Raw genomic sequence first — 21,681 nt, 5'->3', positions numbered from 1 at the left:
ACCGCTTTAGACCAGCGTCGTTGAGCAGATGAAGGGTGGGGAGTGAGAGGCGTTGTGCTGTCCCTGGTCAAGCTGTGAACCAGTAATAGATCTCCTGGGTCCCCAGTCCAGGGAATGGGAGCTCTGCGTCCTGAGGTTGCCAGGCCCATAGGCTCCTAAGTGCTTTTGAGTTAGAACTCGGTTTACCCTGCCAGCAACCCCAGGAGAGAGGCACTGTGTTATTCCCATGACACGGTAAGCGGGTTCCGCAACTTGCCCAAGGTTATGCAACTAAAAAGGGCAGAATTCAGGAGAGAACCCAGGCCTGCCTGACCCCGAGGCCCTTGTGCCCCAGGTCAGCCTCCTACTTACTCTGGCCATGAGGCCTTGAGACATTGCCAGCCACTTTCCCCTCCCTGGAGAAATAATAAATTATATAATACGATCATTAGGAACTGTTTACCTTTGAAATATTTTAAGCAGTGTCAGTTGAAACCTTGCTTCAAGAGCCGGGAGCAGAACCCCCAGCTTGGGGCAGGCTGGGGTCAGCGCACGCCACCTGCTGGCCCCCTCTGCCCCATCATGCCCTGCGTGCTCCCCATGGGGAAACGTTGTACTTGAAAAGTGCGGGGATAAATGCTCTAACGTTAGATGCTGAACAATAAAAGGAAAAGAACGGGAGGAATTCGTTTGTCGTTCATCTGCCTGTGGACAGTTAGATATCCCGCAGGACACACGGGACTGCAGACATCCCTTCGAGATCCTGACTTCAATCCTTTTGGACGTATACGCAGAAGGAGGATTGCTGGATCACAGGGTAGATCTATGTTTAATTTTGGGAGGAACCGCCATACTGTTTTCCATGTGGCTGCACCATTCCATATCCCCCCCAGCAGTGGGTGAGGTTCCGATCCGTCCACATCCTCGCCAACGCTTACTTTTTGTTTTTCGATCGTGGCCATCCTTAGAGTGTCAGCGATATCTTGCTGTGGTTTTGATGTGCGTTTCCCTGATGCTTAGTGCCATCGAGCATCTTCTCACATGTCCGTTGGCCGTTTGTAGGTCCTGAATGTCTTCCTAAACGTCTCTTCAAGTCTCCTCTCCATCCTTGAATAGGGGCCATTTGCGGTTTTTTGCTGTTGAATTGTAGGAGTGCCTTACGTATTTTGGATATTAACCCCTTATCAGACAGACGGTTTGCAAATATTTTCTCCCCTTCTGTAGGTTTTCTTTTCACCGTCTACATACAATGGAATAGTCAGCCTTAAAAAAGAAGGAAATTCTAGAATATGTCACAACATGGATGAACCTGGAGGACGTTACACCCAGTGAAATCGACCAAGCACAGGAAGGCGAATTCTGTCTGAGTCCACTGACATGAGGTATTGAAAATAGCCAAACTCGTAGAAGCAAAGTGTGGAAGGATGGTTGCCAGGGGCTTGGTGGGGGGGGGGGCATGGGGAGCTGCTGTTTAGTGGTTATAAATTGTAGTCACATACGATGAAAAAGTCCTAGAGACCTCCGTACGATATTGTGCCCATAGTTAATGGTACTGCACCTACACCGAGTTTGTTAAAAGGGTAGCTCTCATGTTAAGTATTCTCACTATAATTAAAAAAAAAAGGGAGGAATTCAGCTGGATCTCCTCACTTCTCACTGCTTTTCCCCTACAGCCGCATGTGAGCTTTTTGTGTTTTAGTTTTGCCAACCCCAGATCCAGCAGACGGAGCCCCCCCGCCCAGCCCCTGCTTCGGGAGGGCCTGGTTTTAAGGGCCACACCTTCGGGGCTCTCGGGTTACCCACCCGGCCTTTCATAATGAGCAGATGGGCATCTGGGGTACGCATGAGCACCAACCATATTGGACCACTTTTCTCTGCCACCCCTCCCCCAGGCTCAGGGCAATCAGAGGCCCGGATGCCAAGCCTGGTTTGGGGAGATTTTCTCCAGCAGGCCCCGACCGCCCCTGCCCACCCCGCCTCCTCCCGATCCTGGCAGCTGCAAGGGGACCTCTAGACCTGCTAAGTGACGGGGCTGTAGGGGCCAGGGGGGCCAGCTCCAAAGTGCCTCTGGAAACAATTTCTTCAGCTCTGCTTTGGGAGTCTGTGAAATTTTGTATCCTGTCTCCCTGTTGCCTTTCTCTGCCTCTGGGGCTCTGTTTCCCCTCTCGCCCCAGCCTGCCCTCTGCGTGCACACGCGTGTGTATGTGAAAGACAGAGGGGACTCTGTGTTAACGCCTCTCTCCTTGACCTCCGTCTCTCTCTCCTCTGCTCCTCACTTGGGAACAGCCCAGGTCTGCTGGGGATGCCAGCCAGGCAGGGCCCCCAGACTGCCCACCCCGGACCCAGGTACCACCTCAATGTCTGAAGGGTCCAGAAGTGGCTCAGACGAGCTCCCGTCTGCTGCAGACATGACAGGAGGACACTACAACTGAACTGCCCAGGAGCGAGGGGTCAGGGCTCAGGACAGGTGTGGAGGCCACTGAGGGATTTGGAGCAGACCTTGTTTCCATGTGGGAGCTTGGAGGGGGATATTACTCAAGACTATGTGTCCCCGAGTTTTCCACACTGTCAAAGGTGAGAAGCCCTCCATCATAGGGTCGCGGTGAGGACTGAATGAAGGCATGTCACCTTCTGAAACCCTGCCTGCAGGGGCCCAGGGTCATCCCAGCCTCCATTTGACACTGGTACTTGCTCACGGTGCCACAGCTAGTGGCCGGCCCCAGGGTGCCACCCGGGACCTCCTGGCAAGGCCACCCTGCCTCCCCGTCCTCCTGGTCTGGCTAAATCTGTCCTGGATGTGCCCTCCATCACAGCCTTCTGCCCAGGGGTGCCCAGCTCCCCTGTGGGCTCCTCAGGGGCTGGGTTTGTGTGAGGCTGCCCTGCCCACACCAAATGACCGACCCCAAAGTGACCTGTGTCGCCGGCACTCTTGCTTGTTCCAGAAGGCCCACAGGCTTCAGTGAGCTTCCTTGTTGCGGGAATTTTGCATCAGAAGTCCAAGAGCCAGCTGGCCAGAGGGCCCCTCCTGGCTTTGGTAGGATGGACCTCTGAGCTCACGATGGGGCCTTGGATCAGATCATCCCCTGGGGTGTGGATGGGCCACAGGGGCTTGGCCAGATCACGTTCCTTAAACCTGAGAAGGGGAGGTGGGAACATTGAGTGGGACACCAGCACTTCCTTCCCTGGCAGAGGCCTGGGGCTCTCAGAGCCGCAGAAAGGGCCACTCCGGGGTAGGTGGAATGGCCTGAAGCCAGGATATGACCTGAGGTCTCCTGGGACCTTAGCAGGGCCTCTGAGGGCAGAGCGCCACCGTGAGCCGGGAGGGGCCTCGGAAGAGCCCCAGATGGCTGAAGTGGACTGTCAGCCAGCCCCAGAGTAGCGGCCCAGAACAGATCTCATTCATCTGGGAAGGCAAGGGACACAGCATCACTGACTCCCAAGGGGGGGGATTCGAGTCACCCTGCTGCGTCTGGAGCCCCACAGGGGGATCCCTCGGCAAGCTGTCCCCACTATGGTGTGCTGCCAACGCCGAACCCATCGCAAATGCCAACCCCGGTTGTGTCCTGCTTCTGTAGGGCTGCCGGAACAGACTACTGCAAACAAAAGAAATGTCTTCTCTCACATTCTGCAGTCCAGCAGTCTCAAACCCAGCTGTCAGCAGGGGCTGTGCTCCCTCCAAAAGCACTCACAGAGAATCCCTGCTTGTCCTCCCCTCCTTTTAGGGACGGCTGACATCCAGGTGTGCCCAAACCCCGTCCTCGCGACAGAGGTGCTCGGGCAGAGCTGTTGGGCAGACGCTGAGTTTTCTTCCTGGTCACGGTTCTCTGGAAGGCTGAACAGACCCCGGGGTTGGGGTCAAGGTGGGTTGCCCCAGACTCTGGTCATCCCTCCCGACATCCCGTGCTGGGTTGGCGTGCCCTGATAATTTCCTTTCCCCCAAACCAGAAGAGCAGCCCCACCCCCACGGCAAGCTTCACCGTATGCCCTGAATCTCTGCTCCCGGAACTCTGGCCCTTCCCAGAGGCTGCCAGAGCAGGGAGTGCTGATGTCGGGGCCCCTCCTCACTGGGACTTCTGGCACCAAAGACCCCGTGTTCTCCATGGGGTGTCCTGCAGGGTGGATTCTTGCCTCTGACCATGGAAGTGTGTGCCCCATGCTTGGCATGCAGTGGGTGCTCAACGGTTGCTTGTGGAATGAATGAGGGGGGAACCATTCAGCTGGGAGGGTCCTCCTCTGCTCTGGAACCCCTCCTGGCTCTAGGCCCGGGGCCCTGTCTGGCCTGAGGAGTCCCGGCTTTGTCCACACCTCCCTTATTGTCCCAGAGGGGACAGGTGGGAGCCCCTGGTTGCCTCTTAGCCAGGGCAAAGGGCCCCAAGGGCAAAGGACAAAAGGCAGTGAGTTTCCATGTGTATCTGGAGCCTGACGAGCTGTCAAGCAAGCCAAAACAAACTGCTGAAGGAAATGGAAAAATGATACATTAAAACAATAGAATAGAAAATTCTGTACACAGCTGCGTTTCGTGTGACTGCAAATCAGCAAAATATCAAAGATGATTGAATTTAACCATGATTGTTCATGTCGGGGTGTCTGCTGATGTGCCAGTAATGTTTGGATGGGAAAAAAGGAAAGGCGTAGATAGGCCCACTTGGCGGGCTCAAGTTGGTGAAGCGGCTGCCTTCGGCTCAGGTCATGATCCCCAGGTCCTGGGATTGAGCCCCTCATTGGGCTCTCTGCTCAGTGTGGAGTCTGCTTCTCCCCCTCCCTGTCCACCTCCCCCCTGCTTGTGCTTTCTCACTCTTTTTGTCAAATGAATAAATAAATCTTAAAAAAAAAAAGTAAAGAAGAGGAAAGACATAGATAATTCACAAATCTTTCTATATTTTCCATAATATTTATTGGTTTTGTTTTCATTCAACAAAATCATGAATTATCTTGTTATAATAGGGACACGCCCAAACTGGATCGAAGGGAAGAAAGAGTCTAAAGCACGAGTCCTGAATATGTTGTAAAATCTGTGACTGCGGCTGCCTTGTAGCTGACACCTTCTCTCTCTGGGGACAATCTCAGGGCTGCCTGGAGGTTTCAATGCAGGTCACACCCCACGGCTGGACTTTCACCCAAGCTCTGGAGGCCAACCCCGTGTCTTAAGGCCAGCCTTGGGAACCCTGTAGATGGCCTTCCACTCTGCCCAGCTGCCTACTTCATTGCTCTGTTGGCCTGCTCAGTATTTTTAAAAATTGAACTAGTAGTCAATATTCAAAGTGGAAACATTTTCACCTAAAAATCTAGCCTTTTAGTTTCTCTTGAAATTTGAAAAGCCAGCAGCCCTGGCTTTTTTTGCAAGGCAATATCCGATGGAGACCGGCAGGAACTTAGGCAGAAGCTGTGGGGGCCTCCCCTTAGCCAATGATCCCTTCTTCTGAGAACCCCCGATTTCTGGTTTTCTATCTTTGGTTTTCCGAACTCCCATATGGTAGCCTGAGTGTCACCTCTTTCCACTCGGTCCCATCAATGACATTTCCTAAGTATGTCTCAAAATGTCCCTTTTTCTCTATCTTCACGTGTCCATCCCCTGCTCAGTCTGCTGTCACCTTTCACTTTAATTCCTCCTACTGCCTCCTAGCCATGGACGGGGCCAAGCAGTTTCAAATGGTGCAAAGAATGTATTTGCTCCAAGAAAGTGAGTGTATTATAGGCAGGCGGTCTCAGCGCCGAATATTTCTGGCTCCTGTGTTTTCACAGAGCTTCACACACAGATCATGGAGGTTCAGGGAGCACAAGGCAGTCCCCCGTCCCCCAGGTCGCTCAGCACTTCAGACCTCAGCAGAGCTTAGAGCCCTGAGATCCAGACCCTTGTGCTCTCTGGACCTTAGCTGGGCACCTCCCCTCTCCGCTGGGAATCCTGAGTTTTCTTACGGTTGCAGTCCCCCAGAGGGATCACCAGGGAACTCCATGGATCACACAAATCTGGGTTTCATAAACTCGCTGAGCCGGGGGGCAGCACCAGCTGGACAGTATCTCAGTCACGCCTCCACGGGGCAAGTTAAGGGAAGTACTTATGGGGTTTGTGGGCTGTGATTAGGTCACAGCGGCTTTAGGGTGATAAAAAGCACCGTAGGAGTTTACAAATGAGGCCAGTAGTGAGTGGTTTTAGCTTTGGAACCCGTGAGTCCATGTACAGTTACTTTTTCTTTTTAAGATTTGTTTATTTATTTGAAAGAGAGAGAGAGCAGGGCAAGGGCTGAGGGAGAGAGATCTTAAGCAGACCCCCTGCTGAGGATTAACTTCTTTGATTTTTCTATCTTCAATCTCTCTTGCTGACTTTTACTATGTAAATGCTCAAGTCTCTCGTTATGAAAAAAAAATGGAAAGAAAATCCTTCCTTATTCTAAATGACTCTTAAGCTCCCTTCCTTCCTGCCTTTCGATGCCAAACAGCTCTGGAGTGGCGTCGACATCATAGACCCCCTTAGCCGACTGCTCTTCTGCCCAGCGCACCCCTCCTTCCTTTCTCTGCTCTCACCCTCCCCTGGGATCCTTCCTGCCAAGGGACCAGCGTCGGACTCTTCCAGAGGACGCTCTTCGTCCTTCTCCTCCAGGATTCAGCCCCATTCCAGGCCCGCCATCTGTTGCTGCTACATCTTCTTCCTGGGGCCTTCACAAGGCCACACTTTTCCTCCTTGGTCTTCTCTGTTCCAGTCTCTTTGTGGTCTGTTTGTCCCCTTACATGTTGGTGTTTGGGTAAGGGGCCCCTAGGCTCTCAGCACCACGCACACGAAGACGCCTGCCTCCTCTCATGGTCTCGCTTAACCACCAACGCATGATGGCCATGACATCATCTCTCCACCCAGAGTTTCTTATTGAGGTACAGATGGCTACAGACGTCTGTGACCCTACGTGTGCACATCAGAGCTCTTCGTCTTCCTGCAGAAGAACAATCTTTTTGTAATTCTGAACCCACAGAACAGAACAAGGCATGAGTTCCAGTTTCCCGAGCCCCCAGCCCTGCAACCCCGGCGTCGCCCTTGACTCCTTCCTGTCCTCAGCACAATCAACCACCGGGTCTACCAATTGTACCTGTTGACATCTCTCCAATTAGTGCCCTTTTCTTTGCACACCTGCCCAGTTCCCTGGCTTGGGCTAGAATGCCTGGCCATTCTGCTGCTCCTCGTCTCCCCCAGCCCAGCCCCCCCACCATCTCACCCTCCCCTCTTCAGCCGGGGCATTCTTGCTAAAACATAACCTACTCAGAGCCCATGGTAACAAACTGAGGGCGCCAGAGGGGAGGGGGGTGAGGGATTGGGATAGGCCGGTGATGGGTATTAGGGAGGGCATGTATTGCATGGTGCACTGGCTGTTATATGCCAAGTAATGAATCATGGAACATTACATCAAAAACTAAGGATGTACTGTATGGTGACTAATATAACATAATAAAAAATTATTATAAAAAACCCAAAATAACCCCATAACCTACTCAATACAGTAGCACCTTCAATGCCTGGCCCACAGTGGCCAGAGTCTGTTCTCTAGGATGCAAATCTGCTCACACCAGCTCTCTGTTTAAACTCCTTTAAAGCTGCCTATGGCTCTAAGGAATCTTCCAGAATCCTTACTGAGCTGCCAGGCCCTCAGCGGTTCAGCAGTCCCACCATCGCCCCCTCCTCTTGGCAGTCCCTCTGCTCACTGCTCCAGAGCCGCCCAGCAACCTCCGGTTTCTTCACGGTGCCTTCATCACCCTCTCCTGCCCAGAACATCCTCCTCTCTGTTCATTCCACCACCTTCTACTCTTCCTCTGATGATAGCACAGAAGTCACCTCCTCCAGGAAGCCTTCTCTGACTTCCTCGCTCTCAGCTTCCAGAGCCTAGTTTCATCATCAGATTTGATGCGAGGGTCATCACTGTGAGAATCTTTAAGGGCAGAATCTTTTTGTGGTTTAGAGCAGTCCTCTGACATCGAGCAGGTTGGGATAACACTCTGCTGGTGATAATTCCTAGCTGTGCAGCCTTGGGGAAAATTATTGAGCCTCTCTGTTCCTCACCGTCCCCATCTATAGAATGGGACTCAGAATAGCATCGATCCCATAGGGTCGTCACAAGGACTAGATGGGTTATCTAGGCAGCGGTCTTAGCAGATTGCCTGGCAGAAAGATCTCACTCTTTAGCTGTGGTTTGTCATCCTGATAACACCAGCAGAGGAAGGACCGTGTGGATGGCTTTAATCGCAGTTGTCCCTGTATTGCTTACTTTCTCCCACCCTCCATCCTGGCTGCTGAGGGGTTCATCTGTTGGGGAGCAGTCAGAATTGGTGAGGTGGGTGATGAGCTCTGGCCAGGAACCTACAAAGTAACTACTCTCCCCTGATTGGGGGTGTGTGTGTGGGTGGGGGATAAAAGGAGGGATCCTGGAAGAGAGAAGGCCCAGGAGCGAGGGGTCCAGGGGCTGTGCCAGATGGGGTCAGTGTCGGGGGTCAGCGTGTGGACACATCCTGGGCCCTGGGGAGGGAAAGGGAGAGATTGGAACTGGGGACAAGGGAGCCCAGAGAAGAAGGAACCAGGCAGCAGGCTCCTCTCCCCCCCTTGGGCCTGAGGCCCGGGGTGGGCTTGGCTACAAGCACAAAGCCTGGCTCTGGCCAGGCCGCTGCAGCTGAGGGTAGAGGCGCCCTGATCCTGCATGAGACTGACCCCAGGGGGAGATCCCGGGGCTTGGGCTGCGGGCACAGGCAGCTACAGGGGCATGAAGTCAGGCAGATGTGGGTAGAAAGGCACAAAGAAAATGTCCAGTCTGAGAAAGAGAGTTTATTACTGTCTGGAGGTCACAGAGACTCTGATCAAAAGTCCCTAGGCTCCCAGTGCAGGTGGAAGCCACAAGGCAGAGTCATTGTCACCTTCTAAGGGATGAGCCAGGCAGGGCCTGGCCTCTGGCTCTTTGGCGCACAGAGGCCAGGCTGCACCCAGAGACCCGGCACCTTAGAAAGGGGGGGAGCCCTAGGCGTGATGGGGGTTGGTGACTTTGCCCCAGAAGAGGATGCTCTCGGTATCTTTGTGGCGTATGGACAGCAGAAAGGGTCTGTTGAAGCACACAGTGAGCAGTGGGCCAATTTTTCCTGACAAGTACATAATTTTACTTCCTGTGGCGGCTGCGGCTTCTGTGCCCTCCTCGGCCACATCAAGCAGGGTCTTGTGGACCACCTGTGGAAACACAAGAATGTTACCCACCATAGGTTGGGTGGGCGAGGGGTGAGCGTCCCCCCTGAGAGCCCCAAGGGGACTGACATTCATGCAGCCTCGACCCTGTCCTGTCACTGATCTGTTTGCTTGTTCCTCCCGATGGCCCTGTCCATGGTCCTGCCTGGTTCCAATGCCCAGAGAGACAAACTGAGGTCCGAGGCTGTGAGAGATCTGCCCAGGATCGTGGCGATAAAGGGGAGGGGCATTCTGATCCGGATGCTTCTCTGTCTGAGTTCAGAGACTGTGCTGCCCCCGCAAACACTTGCTATTGTGGGGGAGGGGCAGGGGCCACACCAGGCATTTGTCTTGCAAGCGACTTTCTGGCAGCCTCTCCACCTCGAGCAGCTGCTGCCGATGCCTCCGCGGACTCGAAGGGCCCCCTTGCTCTCAGCAGCTCTCCTGCCGCATCTGCAGTATCCTCGGGGCCCTTGGCTACTTTGCGTAGATGTGGCTTCACATCCCTGGACCCCATAGGCCCCTCTGCACACCTCCCTCCATGACCACGCCCTTTGGAAGGTGGGGCGCCGAGGGGGGCGGAGCGCTGCTCAGACACCCTGCCTGGTCCGAGGACCTTGTTTCTAGGAGCGCAGCACAAGGGGCCCTGTCGGCTTCTTTCACACGCATCACACCTGCCTGACAGCTGTTATGACCCAGTGCCCCTCCCCTACTCTGCCAGGCACTGCACACTGGCCAAGAATTTTACAGAAAAACCGAGGGGTCCAGTACGCTAAGTATTTGCTGCTGTAGGCAGTAAGAGGTGGAGCGGGGACGGAATGGGGCCCAGCCCTGATTCCACCCCAGGCTCTTCCCCACGAGTAGCTTCTGTGTCACAGGGTATTGAAGGGGAGGTGGGGACCAGCTTCTAACGTGCTCATCACCCAGCTCTCCTGGGCTTGGAACAGACCCACGAGGGGGAGAGGGCCGGGAGAGATGCAGTTATTCATGCAAACTCAGGGTCACCCAAATGTCTGCCTGGCCTTTACCATTCAAGCTCAGACACAGAGGACGAATGATCGAAAGTTCGAACACTCACCTGGGAAACTGCCAGGTTCTTCTCCCCCGTGATTCCCGACAGGTCAGCCTTGTTGGTGAAGACTTCCCTCACGCCCAGCTGGGGAAGTACATCTTCCAGATTATAGCTGCTGGAGATGGAAAACTTCGGCAGGTAGAGGTTGTCTATCCTCCTAGAAAAGGAGGAACGTGAATTTGCACACCTGCTTTGACTCAAGGCTCACCTTCTTCCACCTCATGGCTCGGTCTTCCCTGGTTTCCTTTCTAACCACCCCTTCTCGTGGGAAAGAAGTACTCATTTCCTCAGTTTCTTAACCCCTTGTGCTGACTCTTCTTTTTTTTTTTTTAAGATTTTATTTATTTATTTGACAGAGAGAGAGACAGCCAGCGAGAGAGGGAACNCTCTTGTGGGAAAGAAGTACTCATTTCCTCAGTTTCTTAACCCCTTGTGCTGACTCTTCTTTTTTTTTTTTTTAAGATTTTATTTATTTATTTGACAGAGAGAGAGACAGCCAGCGAGAGATGGAACACAAGCAGCGGGAGTGGGAGAGGAAGAAGCAGGCTCCCATCAGAGGAGCCCGATGTGGGGCTCGATCCCAGAACGCCAGGATCACGCTGAGCCGAAGGCAGACGCTTAATGACTGCACCACCCAGGCGCCCCTGACTCTTCTTAATTCATTAATTATCCATTCACATCGGCAAGCGCCCACATGAGCCAGCGCCTGCCCTGCTCCTGCCCTGCAAGCTTGCAGCGCAGCAGGAAACAGGCTCTCTCCAATAGGGAATTCCACAGCATGCTCCACAGGCACCAGGAAGGCTTCCTGTAGGAGGCGGCATCAAGCCTGAGTCCTGAAGGAGGGGAAGGAGCTGGCTGGGTGAAGAGGAGAGCAGAAGGCAGGGAGATGAACTTGCAGGAAGGCAAGAAGAAAAAGCGGATGCTCTGCAGAGTGGAGGGAAGGCTTAGTGCTGGGGACCTGGCAGGGGCTGAAGGGACTGCATTTGAAGGGCCTTGGGGATCCTGAAACACGCAATTGAGGGTCCCCATCTTGGCTGTCTGGTGAGCTCCTTGACAGCAGGGGCTTCTGCTCCTGAGCAGAGCTGGTGGTGAGTTCTTGGAGCAAGAGTGGATACTTCCACCTGCAAGCTCCCCTCTCTCTGTTGATATCCCCAAGACTCTTGTCACGGTCTGCCTGGTTTTATACTTGCAAGCTACAGGGGGCGGTGTCTCCCAATAAACCTTGAGTCCCATGAGCAGGGAAGATGTCTGTTTCTCTCCATATTCATTCATTCACCTCTCCATCCATTCACTCAACAAATATTTATCAAGCACCCACCATGGGCTAGGAATGTGTTAAGGCATATTTCCTCGGTGGTTTGTAAATCAGAGGTGTGTGATGAATATTCTGTCCATTCACAACTACTCATCAAGCCCCGGCCAGGTGACAGCTAGAACTGCTTCCCAGCATCCCCATCCTCAAGGACTGGGCCCAGCACTCAATCTGTCTTGCTTGTCCCCCTTGACAACAGTCTTCTGAATTCCGTATCTAGCCTGTCTCTACCCTCAGGTTTATCTGAAACTTGACCACTTCTCACACATCTCGCCTGGATCGCTGCCCTGGGCTCCTAGCTGGTCTTCCTGCATCCATGCTTGTCCTCTGTGGTCTATTCTCCACTCAGCCTCCTGGGTGATCTTTTTAAACCAATACTCAGATCATTTGCTCTTTGGCCCAAGACCTTGAGATGACTCCCCATTTCACTTAGAGGAGGAAGAGGTAAGGTTTTCCGGGGGTCTGCATGGCCCCTCTCAACCTGAGCCATCCCACAGGGGCCTCTGACTTCTCCTGACTCTCACTCTGCTCCAGCCTCTCTCGCCTCACGAATCCTCAAACACCCCAGGCTTTGTATAGAGGCTTTGCACTGGCTGTTCCCTCTGCCAGGAATGCTTTTCCCCAACCTATGCCCCTCACCTCTATCATGTCATTGCTCAAATATCACCTAATGGCGATCCTGTTTAAAAACACTATCTACCTCCTATTTGGTCTAGTTTTCCGAATCATTTTACCCCACTCTATCATCCACCCCCACACCCTCATTTCTTCATGTCCAACATACTAAATAATTCACCTATTATATTTATCTATATTCTCATTTTCCAATTACAAAGCAAGCTCCACGACGGCAGGCGATTGATGTTTTACTTGCAGACATGGCCTCAGGGTCTAAATCAGTGCCTGGCACCTGCTGGGGGCTCCATTAACCTACGTGACCTGGGCCAAATGGATGAACCCATGAATGAATGAATGTGAACAGCCAGCGGAAAGCTGGTGCTCGGAGTCCATCTGGCTTTGGCCTTTAGCTGATCGCAGTCCCTTCTGTCCCCTCTGCTAAGGAGAGGACAGGCATGAGAGCTGGGTTGTGGTGAGGAGTCCCCGGGGTGTGAGCATGTTAGCGTCGGAGACAGCTTCCACCCCTGTCCCGTTCAAGGTCATTGAGTCTCATAGAGCAAACACTTTCAGGCCCAAAGCCATGCAGGCAGCCGAGGGCAGGGTAATCCCAAGCTCCAACTGGGCTGGGATGGCTTCGCCAGCACGGCAGCCTTGGCCCCAGACATCAGGGGGGCCCTGGGTGCTGGGGGCGTGGGGAGTCTGGGGGTAGAGGGGAGAAAGAGTGGCTGCGGAGGAAGGAAGGAGGGCTGGCCGCGTCCCGGGGTCATCACCTCATCTGCAGTGAGTCTGTCCATCTCCTCAGCATCTCTGGGAGCAGCATGGCCTCCACTGCCTCCATTCTGCCCTCATCGGGGAGGATGAAGAGCGCGCTGTCGTTACTGGTATATGGGAGCTCCACCACTGTGCAGGCCAGCGCCTTGTCTCGGAAGTAAGGCGCCCACACGTCCTCCAGGCTCATCATGGGCACCTTGACCCACCTCCTCTTGCTCACGTAGAACTTGGACTTGAAAGTATCTCGGGGGTCAAAGGGCGTCTTCCATTTGGCTGATGGTCAGAGAACTCTGTGAACACAAGGGCTGCCCTGCCTCTATCCCTTCTCTGCCCAGGTTCCCTGGTGATGGAGACACTCGGCCAGCCACCAGCCCCGCCACCGGCCTTGCTTTGGTCTGCAGGAACACGTTGGCAAGTGGGTAGACCGCTGGGGACGGTGGTGAGCCCCACAGGTCTGGTTGCAATGTGGCCATTAGACAAAGACCTGGTTAACTGTGATAAGAGAGAGACTGAAAGGAGTTTGGGAATAGTGGGTGCAAGAGAGAGGTGGGGGTCAGGGAGAGACGGGAGAGGGGGCCCAGGAGCACTGTGGGATGTGGCAGCAGGGGGAGGAATTTGGAATCCCCAAACCCCTGAAAGGGACAATGCTAGTAACTTATTGTTAGTCACTGACATTACCATGTACACACGTGCCCACAGCCTCGTCAAACAGGCCGAAACAAGGGGCAAATTGGGAAACTGAGGGTGGGGCAGAGGTCGACTGAGGAGGGGGGCATAGGGCTCCATCCCCAGGAGGACTGGAGCCCTCAGTGGGGCGGGGGTTGTGGGGAGTTTTGGGGAGACTAAAGACTAGGGGCTTGATGTGAAATGTGCAGACACCCCTCCCAAATCCCCCAACCCACGTTCCACTGTTGGAGGCAGGAGAGGAGGGGAAAGCCCAGCCAGGTGGTGTGTTCCTGGAGAGGAGAATTTGGGGGAGAAAATCCTAGAACAGGCAGGGTGGTAGGAGGGGAAAATCAGGAGACACAAAGAACAACTAGTATATGGGGATGGGATTAGTTTTACACAAAAATCTGGTTCGGGGTCCTCATTTGTATCCGGCAACATAGGCCGGGGAGGATTTGCCCCAGGACTCAGTCAGAACCTCTCGTGCAGGCTTCTGTGTGTCCACCCAGCTCCCAATCACCCCCTGACTCCATCACGCCTCTCTGGGTCTCTGTCTCTTTCTTGTGCCCGTGAGGACTGGGCCCCCACAGGGCCGACTCTATCTGTCCACGCTCTGCCTCTTCGGAACCTATGGGCTGGGGAGGTTTGTGTTTGTCGAGTTCCTACCCATGGGATCGGGCACTGGACCAGCTGGAACCTGGGAACGGGCCCTGTCTTGGCTCGTGCCCTCCCCCAAGGAGCTTCCCCAGATGGTGATGAGAGGGGGCACTGTTGCAGAACCCTGGGATGGCCAGTCTCCTTAGACACTGTCTTCCCATGTAGATGGGACCCCCCCCCCCACCAGAGGCTGAGTCCCTGGCCAGAACAGAGGCCAGGTCAGAATGGCCCGGCTGTGCCCAGGCAGAGGGCTTCCCGAGCCTGCCCACAAACGTCTCTTCAGGGAGCAAGCTGAAGTTGCCACCCACCCTGGAGCGATTTGAAGGCACAGCTCCTTCCTCCTGGGAGCCAGGCAGAGTAAGACTCAAACTCGGACAAAGCGTCGCTGGGCCCCTCTGCAGTGACTTCCTACAGTGGCGAAGCGTCATTTGGAAAACACTAAGGCTGAGAGGCAACCCAGGGAGTTGGAGAAGATATTCGCAAACGACAGTACAGATAGAGGGCTGGTCTCCAAAATCTATAAAGAACTTGTCCAATTTAACACCCAAAAAACAAATAATCAAGTCAAAAAATGGGGCAGAAGACATGAACAGATACTTCTCCAAAGAAGACATACAAAGGGCCAGCAGACACATGAAAAAATGTCCAACGTCACTTGGCATCAGGGAAATTTAAATCAAAACCACATTGAGATACCACCTTACACCAGTTAGAATGGCAAAAATTAACAAGGCAGGAAGCAACAGGTGTTGCGAGGATGTGGAGAAAGGGGAACACTCTTACACTGTTGGTGGGAATGTAAGCTGGTGTAGCCACTTTGGAAAACAGTGTGGAGGTCCCTTAAAAAGTTAAAATAAAATAAAATAAAATAAAATAAAATAAAAAGTTAAAAATAGAGCTACCCTACGACCCAGCAATTACACTGCTAGGTATTTACCCCAAAGGTACAGATGTAGTGATCCGAAGGGGCACTTGCACCCCAATGTTCATAGCAGCAGCGTCCACAATAGGCAAACTATGGAAGGAGGCAAGTCGTCCTTCAACAGACGAATGGATAAAGAAGATGTGGTTCATACTTACAATGGAATATTCCTCAGCCATCAGAAAGGATGAATACCTACCATTTGCCTTTGACATGGACGGGACTGGATGAGATTATGGTAAGTGAAATAGGTCAAGCAGAGAAAGACAATTATCATATGGTTTCACCCGTATGTGGAACATAAGGAATAGCACGGAAGACATTAGGGGAAGGAAGGGAAAACTGAAGGGGGAGGAAATCAAAGGGGGAGATGAACCATGAGAGACTATGGCGGGTTTCAGAGGAGAGGAGGGTAGGGGGATGGGGTAGCCTGATGATGGGTAGTAAGGAGGGCACGTGTTGTAATGAGCACTGGGTGTCATACACAACTAATGAATCATTGAACACTATGTCAAAAACTAATGATGTATTATATGGTGGCTAACAGAGCATAATAAAGAAATGTAAAAATAGAATAAAGTAAAATACCCTAAGAGAAGACAATGCCTACAGTAGGGCGGGGCCTCGGTGCCATGCCTCCTCCCCTCCCCCCACCCCAGACCAAGGGTACCTGCTCTATGCTGGTTTCTCCAATAAAACGGTTTGCTACACCAGGCCAGAAAAGGGCCCTGAAGCCTGAGAACTATAACTGTTCCCTTCCAAACCCCAAGCCGGGCACTCACCTTTCAGGAAGATGTAATTCACCAGGACCATGGCTGTGTCCAGGTCAAGGTCCTTGACCAAATCCACAATTTTCCCCTGGGTGCGATTCTTCACGTAGTCGTTAATGAGCTTCTTGGCAGCAGTGGAGTCCTGGAAGTTGGTGGAGAAGGCCTCAGAGGCGTAGAGTGCCCTGGCATCTTCCGTGAAGTTCTCCAGCAGCTTCAGCTGCTCGCCGACGAACATGGCATTGCCCACGCTCAGCTGCAGCTCGTTGCTGGGTCGGCGGAGGGTTCGCAGCAGGTGCTGGAAACCCCGGTGGATTTCGGCTTCGGGGGTCTCTGTGAGGTTGAACTTGAGGCCTTCGAGGATCTCCGTCAGGGTGGTGCCTTGGGCCCCCAGGGATAGGAAGGCCAAGGCGATGGAGATGCTCATCGGGGAGAAGATGACATTCTTATTGGGGGTCTTCGAAGCCAACTCCTTATAAAGGCTCAGGGTGAAGTCGGTGTTGCTGGAGGCTAACACGAGGCTGTCCACAGGCTTGTTGTGTAGGTCCTCCTGGGTGACATTCTGGGGGTCAAGCACGCCCCCCGGGACACAGTGGACAGTGGGGCAGAGCCCAGCCACCAGGAGCCCCAGAGCCAAGAGGGGCGACATTCCCTCTGTCTTCAACTCTGTAAAACAAAGCTCCTTTAAGTGTTGGGGGACCAGATGGTGCCCCGACTGCCTCCCACTGCCCCCCCCCATGTGACCTGTGTTCTAGTCTCTGCCTCTGTTAGCTTTGTGACTTTCCATGGGTAGGCATTGTCCCAGGCACCCCACATACACGATTACATCACACTTGAGGTGGGTACTGTAATCGTGGCCTTTCTCCCCAGTGGAGAAACTGGGCACAGAGAGGAGAAGGGTTTCGGCCACAGTCACCACAGCGAGCGAGTAGGGGAGCAGCGGGAGGAGCCTGGCTCCTGGTTAGCCTGGCTCCCGACTCCTGGTAGGGAGAAAGCAGTGTGGGCTTCAGAGCCGCGGAGACCTGGACTAGGATCTTGTGTGGGCTACTTGCCATGGCTGTGTGGTGACCAGTAAGTGACTGAACCTCTCTGAGCCTCAATTGCCATCTCTGTACAACACGCTGAGTAGCTCACGTGAGAGAAACCATGAAGGTGCCGGGCTCACAACGGGTGTTCCAGAGAAGCATGTCCTCCCGCATGCCACCCGCTCTCTGAAACTACCCAGCACGCCAGAGCTGCGATTCCACGGGGAGAGAGGGGTTGGAGCTGTTGCAGGAGAGATCGGAGAGACTGCAGCAAACAGGATTATTTACCTTCAGCCTCTGCCTACTCAGGCCCAGAGTTCAGAAGAGAAAAGGTCAGCTTCAGACGTGGGGAGGGGAGGCGGGGAGGGGAGGCGGGGAGGGAGCTGAGCTGCTTTCCATCCACAGGCCAGCAGAAACCCCTTCAGACCCCCTCGGGAGTAGCAGCAGCTCCATTGCCTCAACTGTCTGTTTACTCTCGGGCTCATGCAACCATTCCTTTGGAGGGGTTAAACACCCCCCGCCCCCTGAATTATTTCAGGAGAAAAAGAACTTTGTTTGGGCAAGTTGGCAGGCTGGCTCTGCTTCTGAGCAGCCTGTCTTTTTAGTTGCCGGGCAGACACTGCCTGCCTGTCTGTTTGGCCGGGGGCCCTGGAGGGGAGAGGAGCCGTGAAACAGTCCCCCTTGGAGACGCCGTGCTCTGCCCAGAGGGAACCCCCCCACACACACACCAGTTCCGTTTGCACCTCGCCGTGAGAGCCGTGCCCTGTGCCAGACAAGGGGGGGGTGCCTCGTGCCCCTCAGGGGAGTTGTGGTCCAGAGGGTCTGGTGTATGGGGGTACACAGCTGGCTAAACTCAGAATCCCGAAGCGTGGGAGGCAGAAACAGCCAAAGAGGTCCTTCTGGTCCGTCCATCCTTTGCAGGTGTGAAAACTCAGACCAGGAGGGAAGACGCGTCTTCCCAGGACGTGGCCTTCGGGGCTAGCACGAGAACTGTCCCCAGGGCTCTGGCACGCCTTCGCCTGGCCCCCTCCCGCCTCACAGGCTCCAGGCCAAGGCCTAGAACTACCCTAGAAAGATGGGTTCCTTGGTTCCCGGGATGGGCAGCGTCACAGATTACCTGCCTTTGCTGCTGGACGTCCTCAGCGGATTCCAAAGCCGCCAGCCAGCCCGGAGTGCTGGATTTTCATGCGCAGGGACACCTATTTACCCGTGAGAACAACTCCTCCCCTTGCTTGGGAAATGCTGGCAGGGACACCCAAGTGTTCTGTTTTTAGACTGGAATGGTCAAATAAGCATTTCTGGTAACATGAATTTGTTAGATCTAGTGGAATAATCCAGTTACAGGAACAGCCCCTAACTTGTTTCTTCTTCTTTCTTTTTTTTAAGATTTTATTTATTTATTTGACAGAGAGAGAGAGACAGCCAGTGACAGAGGGAACACAAGCAGGGGGAGTGGGAGAGGAAGAAGCAGGCTCATATCGGAGGAGCCTGATGTGGGGCTTGACCGTGGGGCTGGATCCCAGGACTCCGGGATCACGCCCTAAACCGAAGGCAGACACTTAACAACTGAGCCACCCAGGCGCCCCCCCCCAACTTGTTTCTTAAAATAAAACAAAACAAAAACCAACATTTCCTTTTCATTTTTATCTTTTGTCTATGAAATATTCATTGAGGAACATGTGAAAACCCAGAAAATATACAGAAAGACACTGGAAAATAGTCCCCAAACTTTCATTCCCCAGCGAACATTTTGTTGTTATTTCTTTTACAAGTCACTTTCTGTGTGTGTGTGACGAATCTTCATACACACACTCAGATATATTTTAAAAAATGCAACACTCTTTATTTGCCTATAGATTGATTTGCATTTTGAGGCACCCCTCCCCCATCCCCAGATTGGGGGTGTCAGTCTGAGGACCCCGAGCATAGGGGAGCATAGGGGGCCTCTGGTCTCCGGCCATCTGTCCTGGGTGGCCTCCTCTTCACCCCAGGGCCCCTCTTGATTTGCACGAAGAGCTGTGGTGAACTTGAGGTCTCCTTGGATCTCTCTGGAATCCCAGGCCTTTCTTGGGCTCCTAAGAAAACCTTCCCCTTGATCCCTCATGGTCACGACCCTCCGTCCATGACAACCTATCACAGGCTGTAGGGTGCCGCAGAGCACAGTTTGGAAACCACGGGATTACCAGTAACGGTGTGGCTCTGGCATGCGGTGAACCTGGCCAACCACGTGGCCTCAAGCAACTGGAAATCCCTCAGGCTTGCCCTCCTCATCTCTACCATGTAGATAGCGACATTTTCCCGGCAGGGTGATGGAAAGGGTAGATGACGCAGTAACACGGACCGTAAGCTCCCGTGGGACAGGACTGCTTGTACAGGGCTGTGTCCTGGGGCACTTACCAAGGACGTGCTGGCCGGGAAGCCCTGAGGTGACTAAGGAGAGTTCTGGTCCCATCCTCCCGAAAATGGTGACTTAATGCTCTTTGAAGTCCCAAATATTTTCAGAATTGAATACATTTTTTAAAAATGACACAGAATCCCAGGGGCTCCAGGGGGGCTCAGTCAGTGAAGTGTCTGCCTTGTGGCTCAGGTCATGATCGGGGTCCCAGGATCGAGCCCCGAGTCGGGGGCTCCCTGCTCAGCAGGGAGCCTGCTTCTCCCTCTGCCTCTGCCGCTCCCCCCTGCTTGTGCGCTCTCTCTCTCTGTCAAATAAATAAATAAAACATTTTTAAAAATGACACAGAATCCCAAAGAGTTAGTGGCGAAAACAAGACTACAGTTTACCTCTCACTCACCTAAGTTCAGGTGTGTGTGTGTGGGGGGGGTGATGAGGCAGCTACACTTTGTCAGGGACCCAGGCTCCTTCTGTCTTGTTCCTGGGGTCTGTTTGCTGGGTCCTCCTCCGATGCCCCCTTCTCTTGCTCTTCCTTTTACTGCATCCCACCCATTGCAGGGGAGCCCTTGCCCACTGGAATCTTCTCTCTCTGTCTCTCCTTCTCTTTCTTGCCCCCATGGCCTCCCAGGCCTGAAAAACCCTCTGGTTCTCCCCGAGACCTGAGATGGTCATTCATTTGTTCAGGGCCCCCGGGCGGCTGTCTGGCTGGGGCCGGGTGAGCCCTGCACCGTCTGCAGCTGGACGTCTGCTGGATCTTCGGTGCCCGCCGTCTCCGGACTGACCGCCTCTTTGTGTGGCTCCGGTACCCTGTTCTGCCAAGAAAGATCTCGGTCCCTTTTCCATCTTCGGCGTTGTCACCAAGCCTTGGTCTGTGCCAGCCTCCAGAAAGGTGAGTTTACGACCTGCCCAAGGACCCTTAGCTGCTTAATGGTGGAGCTGGTGGAGCTGGTGGAGCTGGTGGAGCTTGGGCAAAACCAACCCCGTGCCAGATCCGGGCTCTCTCTACCTTCCTAGGCTCAAAAAAAAAAAAAAAAAAAAAAAAAAAAAAAAAAAAAAAAAAAAAAAAGAAAAAGAAAAAGGAAAGAAAAGAAAAGTATTTTTCCATCCTTGACCTTATGACAGAAAATGTCAATCTTGGGAGTATAATTCTTTTTTTTAACGATGTTATTTATTTATTTTAGAGAGAGAGAGAGAGCAGGGAGGGACAGAGGGGGAGGGAGAGAGAGAAAGAATCTGAAGCAGACTCCACACTGAGCTCGGAGCCCAATGCAGGGCTTGATCCCAAGACCTCGAGATCATGACCTGAGCCAAAACCAAGAGCCAGCCCCTTAACTGACTGAGCCACCCAGGCACCCCTTGGGGGTATAATTCTTGTACAGGTGTTGGGGTCACTATTTTTATAAGGTGCTGCTTGTCTGTGGATCCGTGTGGGGAAGGCTGCCTCCTTTATGTGGGTCCCAGCTGAATGGGCGCTGTGTCTCCGTCTGTCACTACCTCTTACCTGGCACTACAGATGGGCATGTCTCTCGGACTTGCGATGGACCCAGGGAAGCAGCCCAAGGGGAGCTGGAAGGCTCCACTTGGCTTTGGCGGGGTCAGGGCCAAGGTCTCCAGGAGCCTACTGCTAAGGCTTGGGGAACCCCGCAGTTCGGAGAGAGACAAGCAGGGGCCAGAACAGGCGCTGGCCTTTGGGGTCAGTGTGAGTGTGGCTGTGGCACCTGCCTCGACGGGGAAGATGTGGAAGTTAGACCTCACGTGCGCAGTCCCAGACCTGGGGCTGGCAGGTGCTCCATCTGTGGGACAGTCGCTCTTACTGTCCCCAGGCACATAGAGAGCCCATTGGGACTGGGTTGACTTAAGTCTTGGAAGCTTTGACCATTGTGATCTGTTTACCGCTTTCCATAGTTATGCCTTCCTGTGGTGCCTCTGATTCCCAAATGCCAACTTGGCACAGGTAGACTGTAGAAAGCCTTAGGGAAAGAGCTGTGTGCCCACTCGGACTGCTATTGCACATGAAAAAGAGTGTATTTCTGGAACTCGACAGTGGCGGGGGTCAACGGCAGGAATCCAAGTAAGAGGGTGTCCCACCGCCGCAGAGCAGGGGAGGCTGGGAGGGACAAATGTCAGTTCCTTCCAGAGATCTTCCCGGAGGCTGGGGATGCAGCGGTCACGGGAAGGGTCCCACTCAGCCAGGCTCCTCCCACGTCATGGCTCTGCCGCCACCGACGAGCTGGGTGACTTTGGGCTACTCCCTTCACCTCTCTGAACCTCTTTCGTCAATCATCGCTCCTTAAAGAATTCTTAGGAGGAAGGAAC

At 53.6% G+C, this 21,681-nt stretch overlaps 1 protein-coding gene across 2 annotated transcripts; it reads right to left on the bottom strand.

Moving 5' to 3' along the window:
• Positions 1-8,756: 8,756 nt before the first annotated feature.
• On the bottom strand, positions 8,757-18,235 carry SERPINA3 (serpin family A member 3). 2 transcript variants are annotated; one of them, XM_034642885.1, is made up of 5 exons: positions 18,091-18,235; positions 15,964-16,614; positions 12,936-13,209; positions 10,242-10,392; positions 8,757-9,169 (listed from the first exon to the last, which is right to left on the bottom strand). In XM_034642885.1, exons 2-5 carry the CDS (start codon positions 16,595-16,597, stop codon positions 8,966-8,968), a joined length of 1,263 nt encoding a protein of 420 aa, XP_034498776.1. In that variant the 5' UTR covers positions 16,598-16,614; positions 18,091-18,235; the 3' UTR covers positions 8,757-8,965. The 2 variants fall into 2 exon arrangements, with proteins under 2 accessions (XP_034498776.1, XP_034498777.1); XM_034642886.1 differs by having other exon boundaries at positions 18,095-18,230.
• Positions 18,236-21,681: the final 3,446 nt, after the last annotated feature.

Source organism: Ailuropoda melanoleuca, chromosome 14 (assembly GCF_002007445.2).
Source record: "Ailuropoda melanoleuca isolate Jingjing chromosome 14, ASM200744v2, whole genome shotgun sequence".
In the NCBI taxonomy this organism is placed as follows: domain Eukaryota; kingdom Metazoa; phylum Chordata; class Mammalia; order Carnivora; family Ursidae; genus Ailuropoda; species Ailuropoda melanoleuca.
The sequence above is the reverse complement of the archived record's forward strand: the minus strand, read 5'-3'. Positions and strand labels throughout refer to the sequence as shown.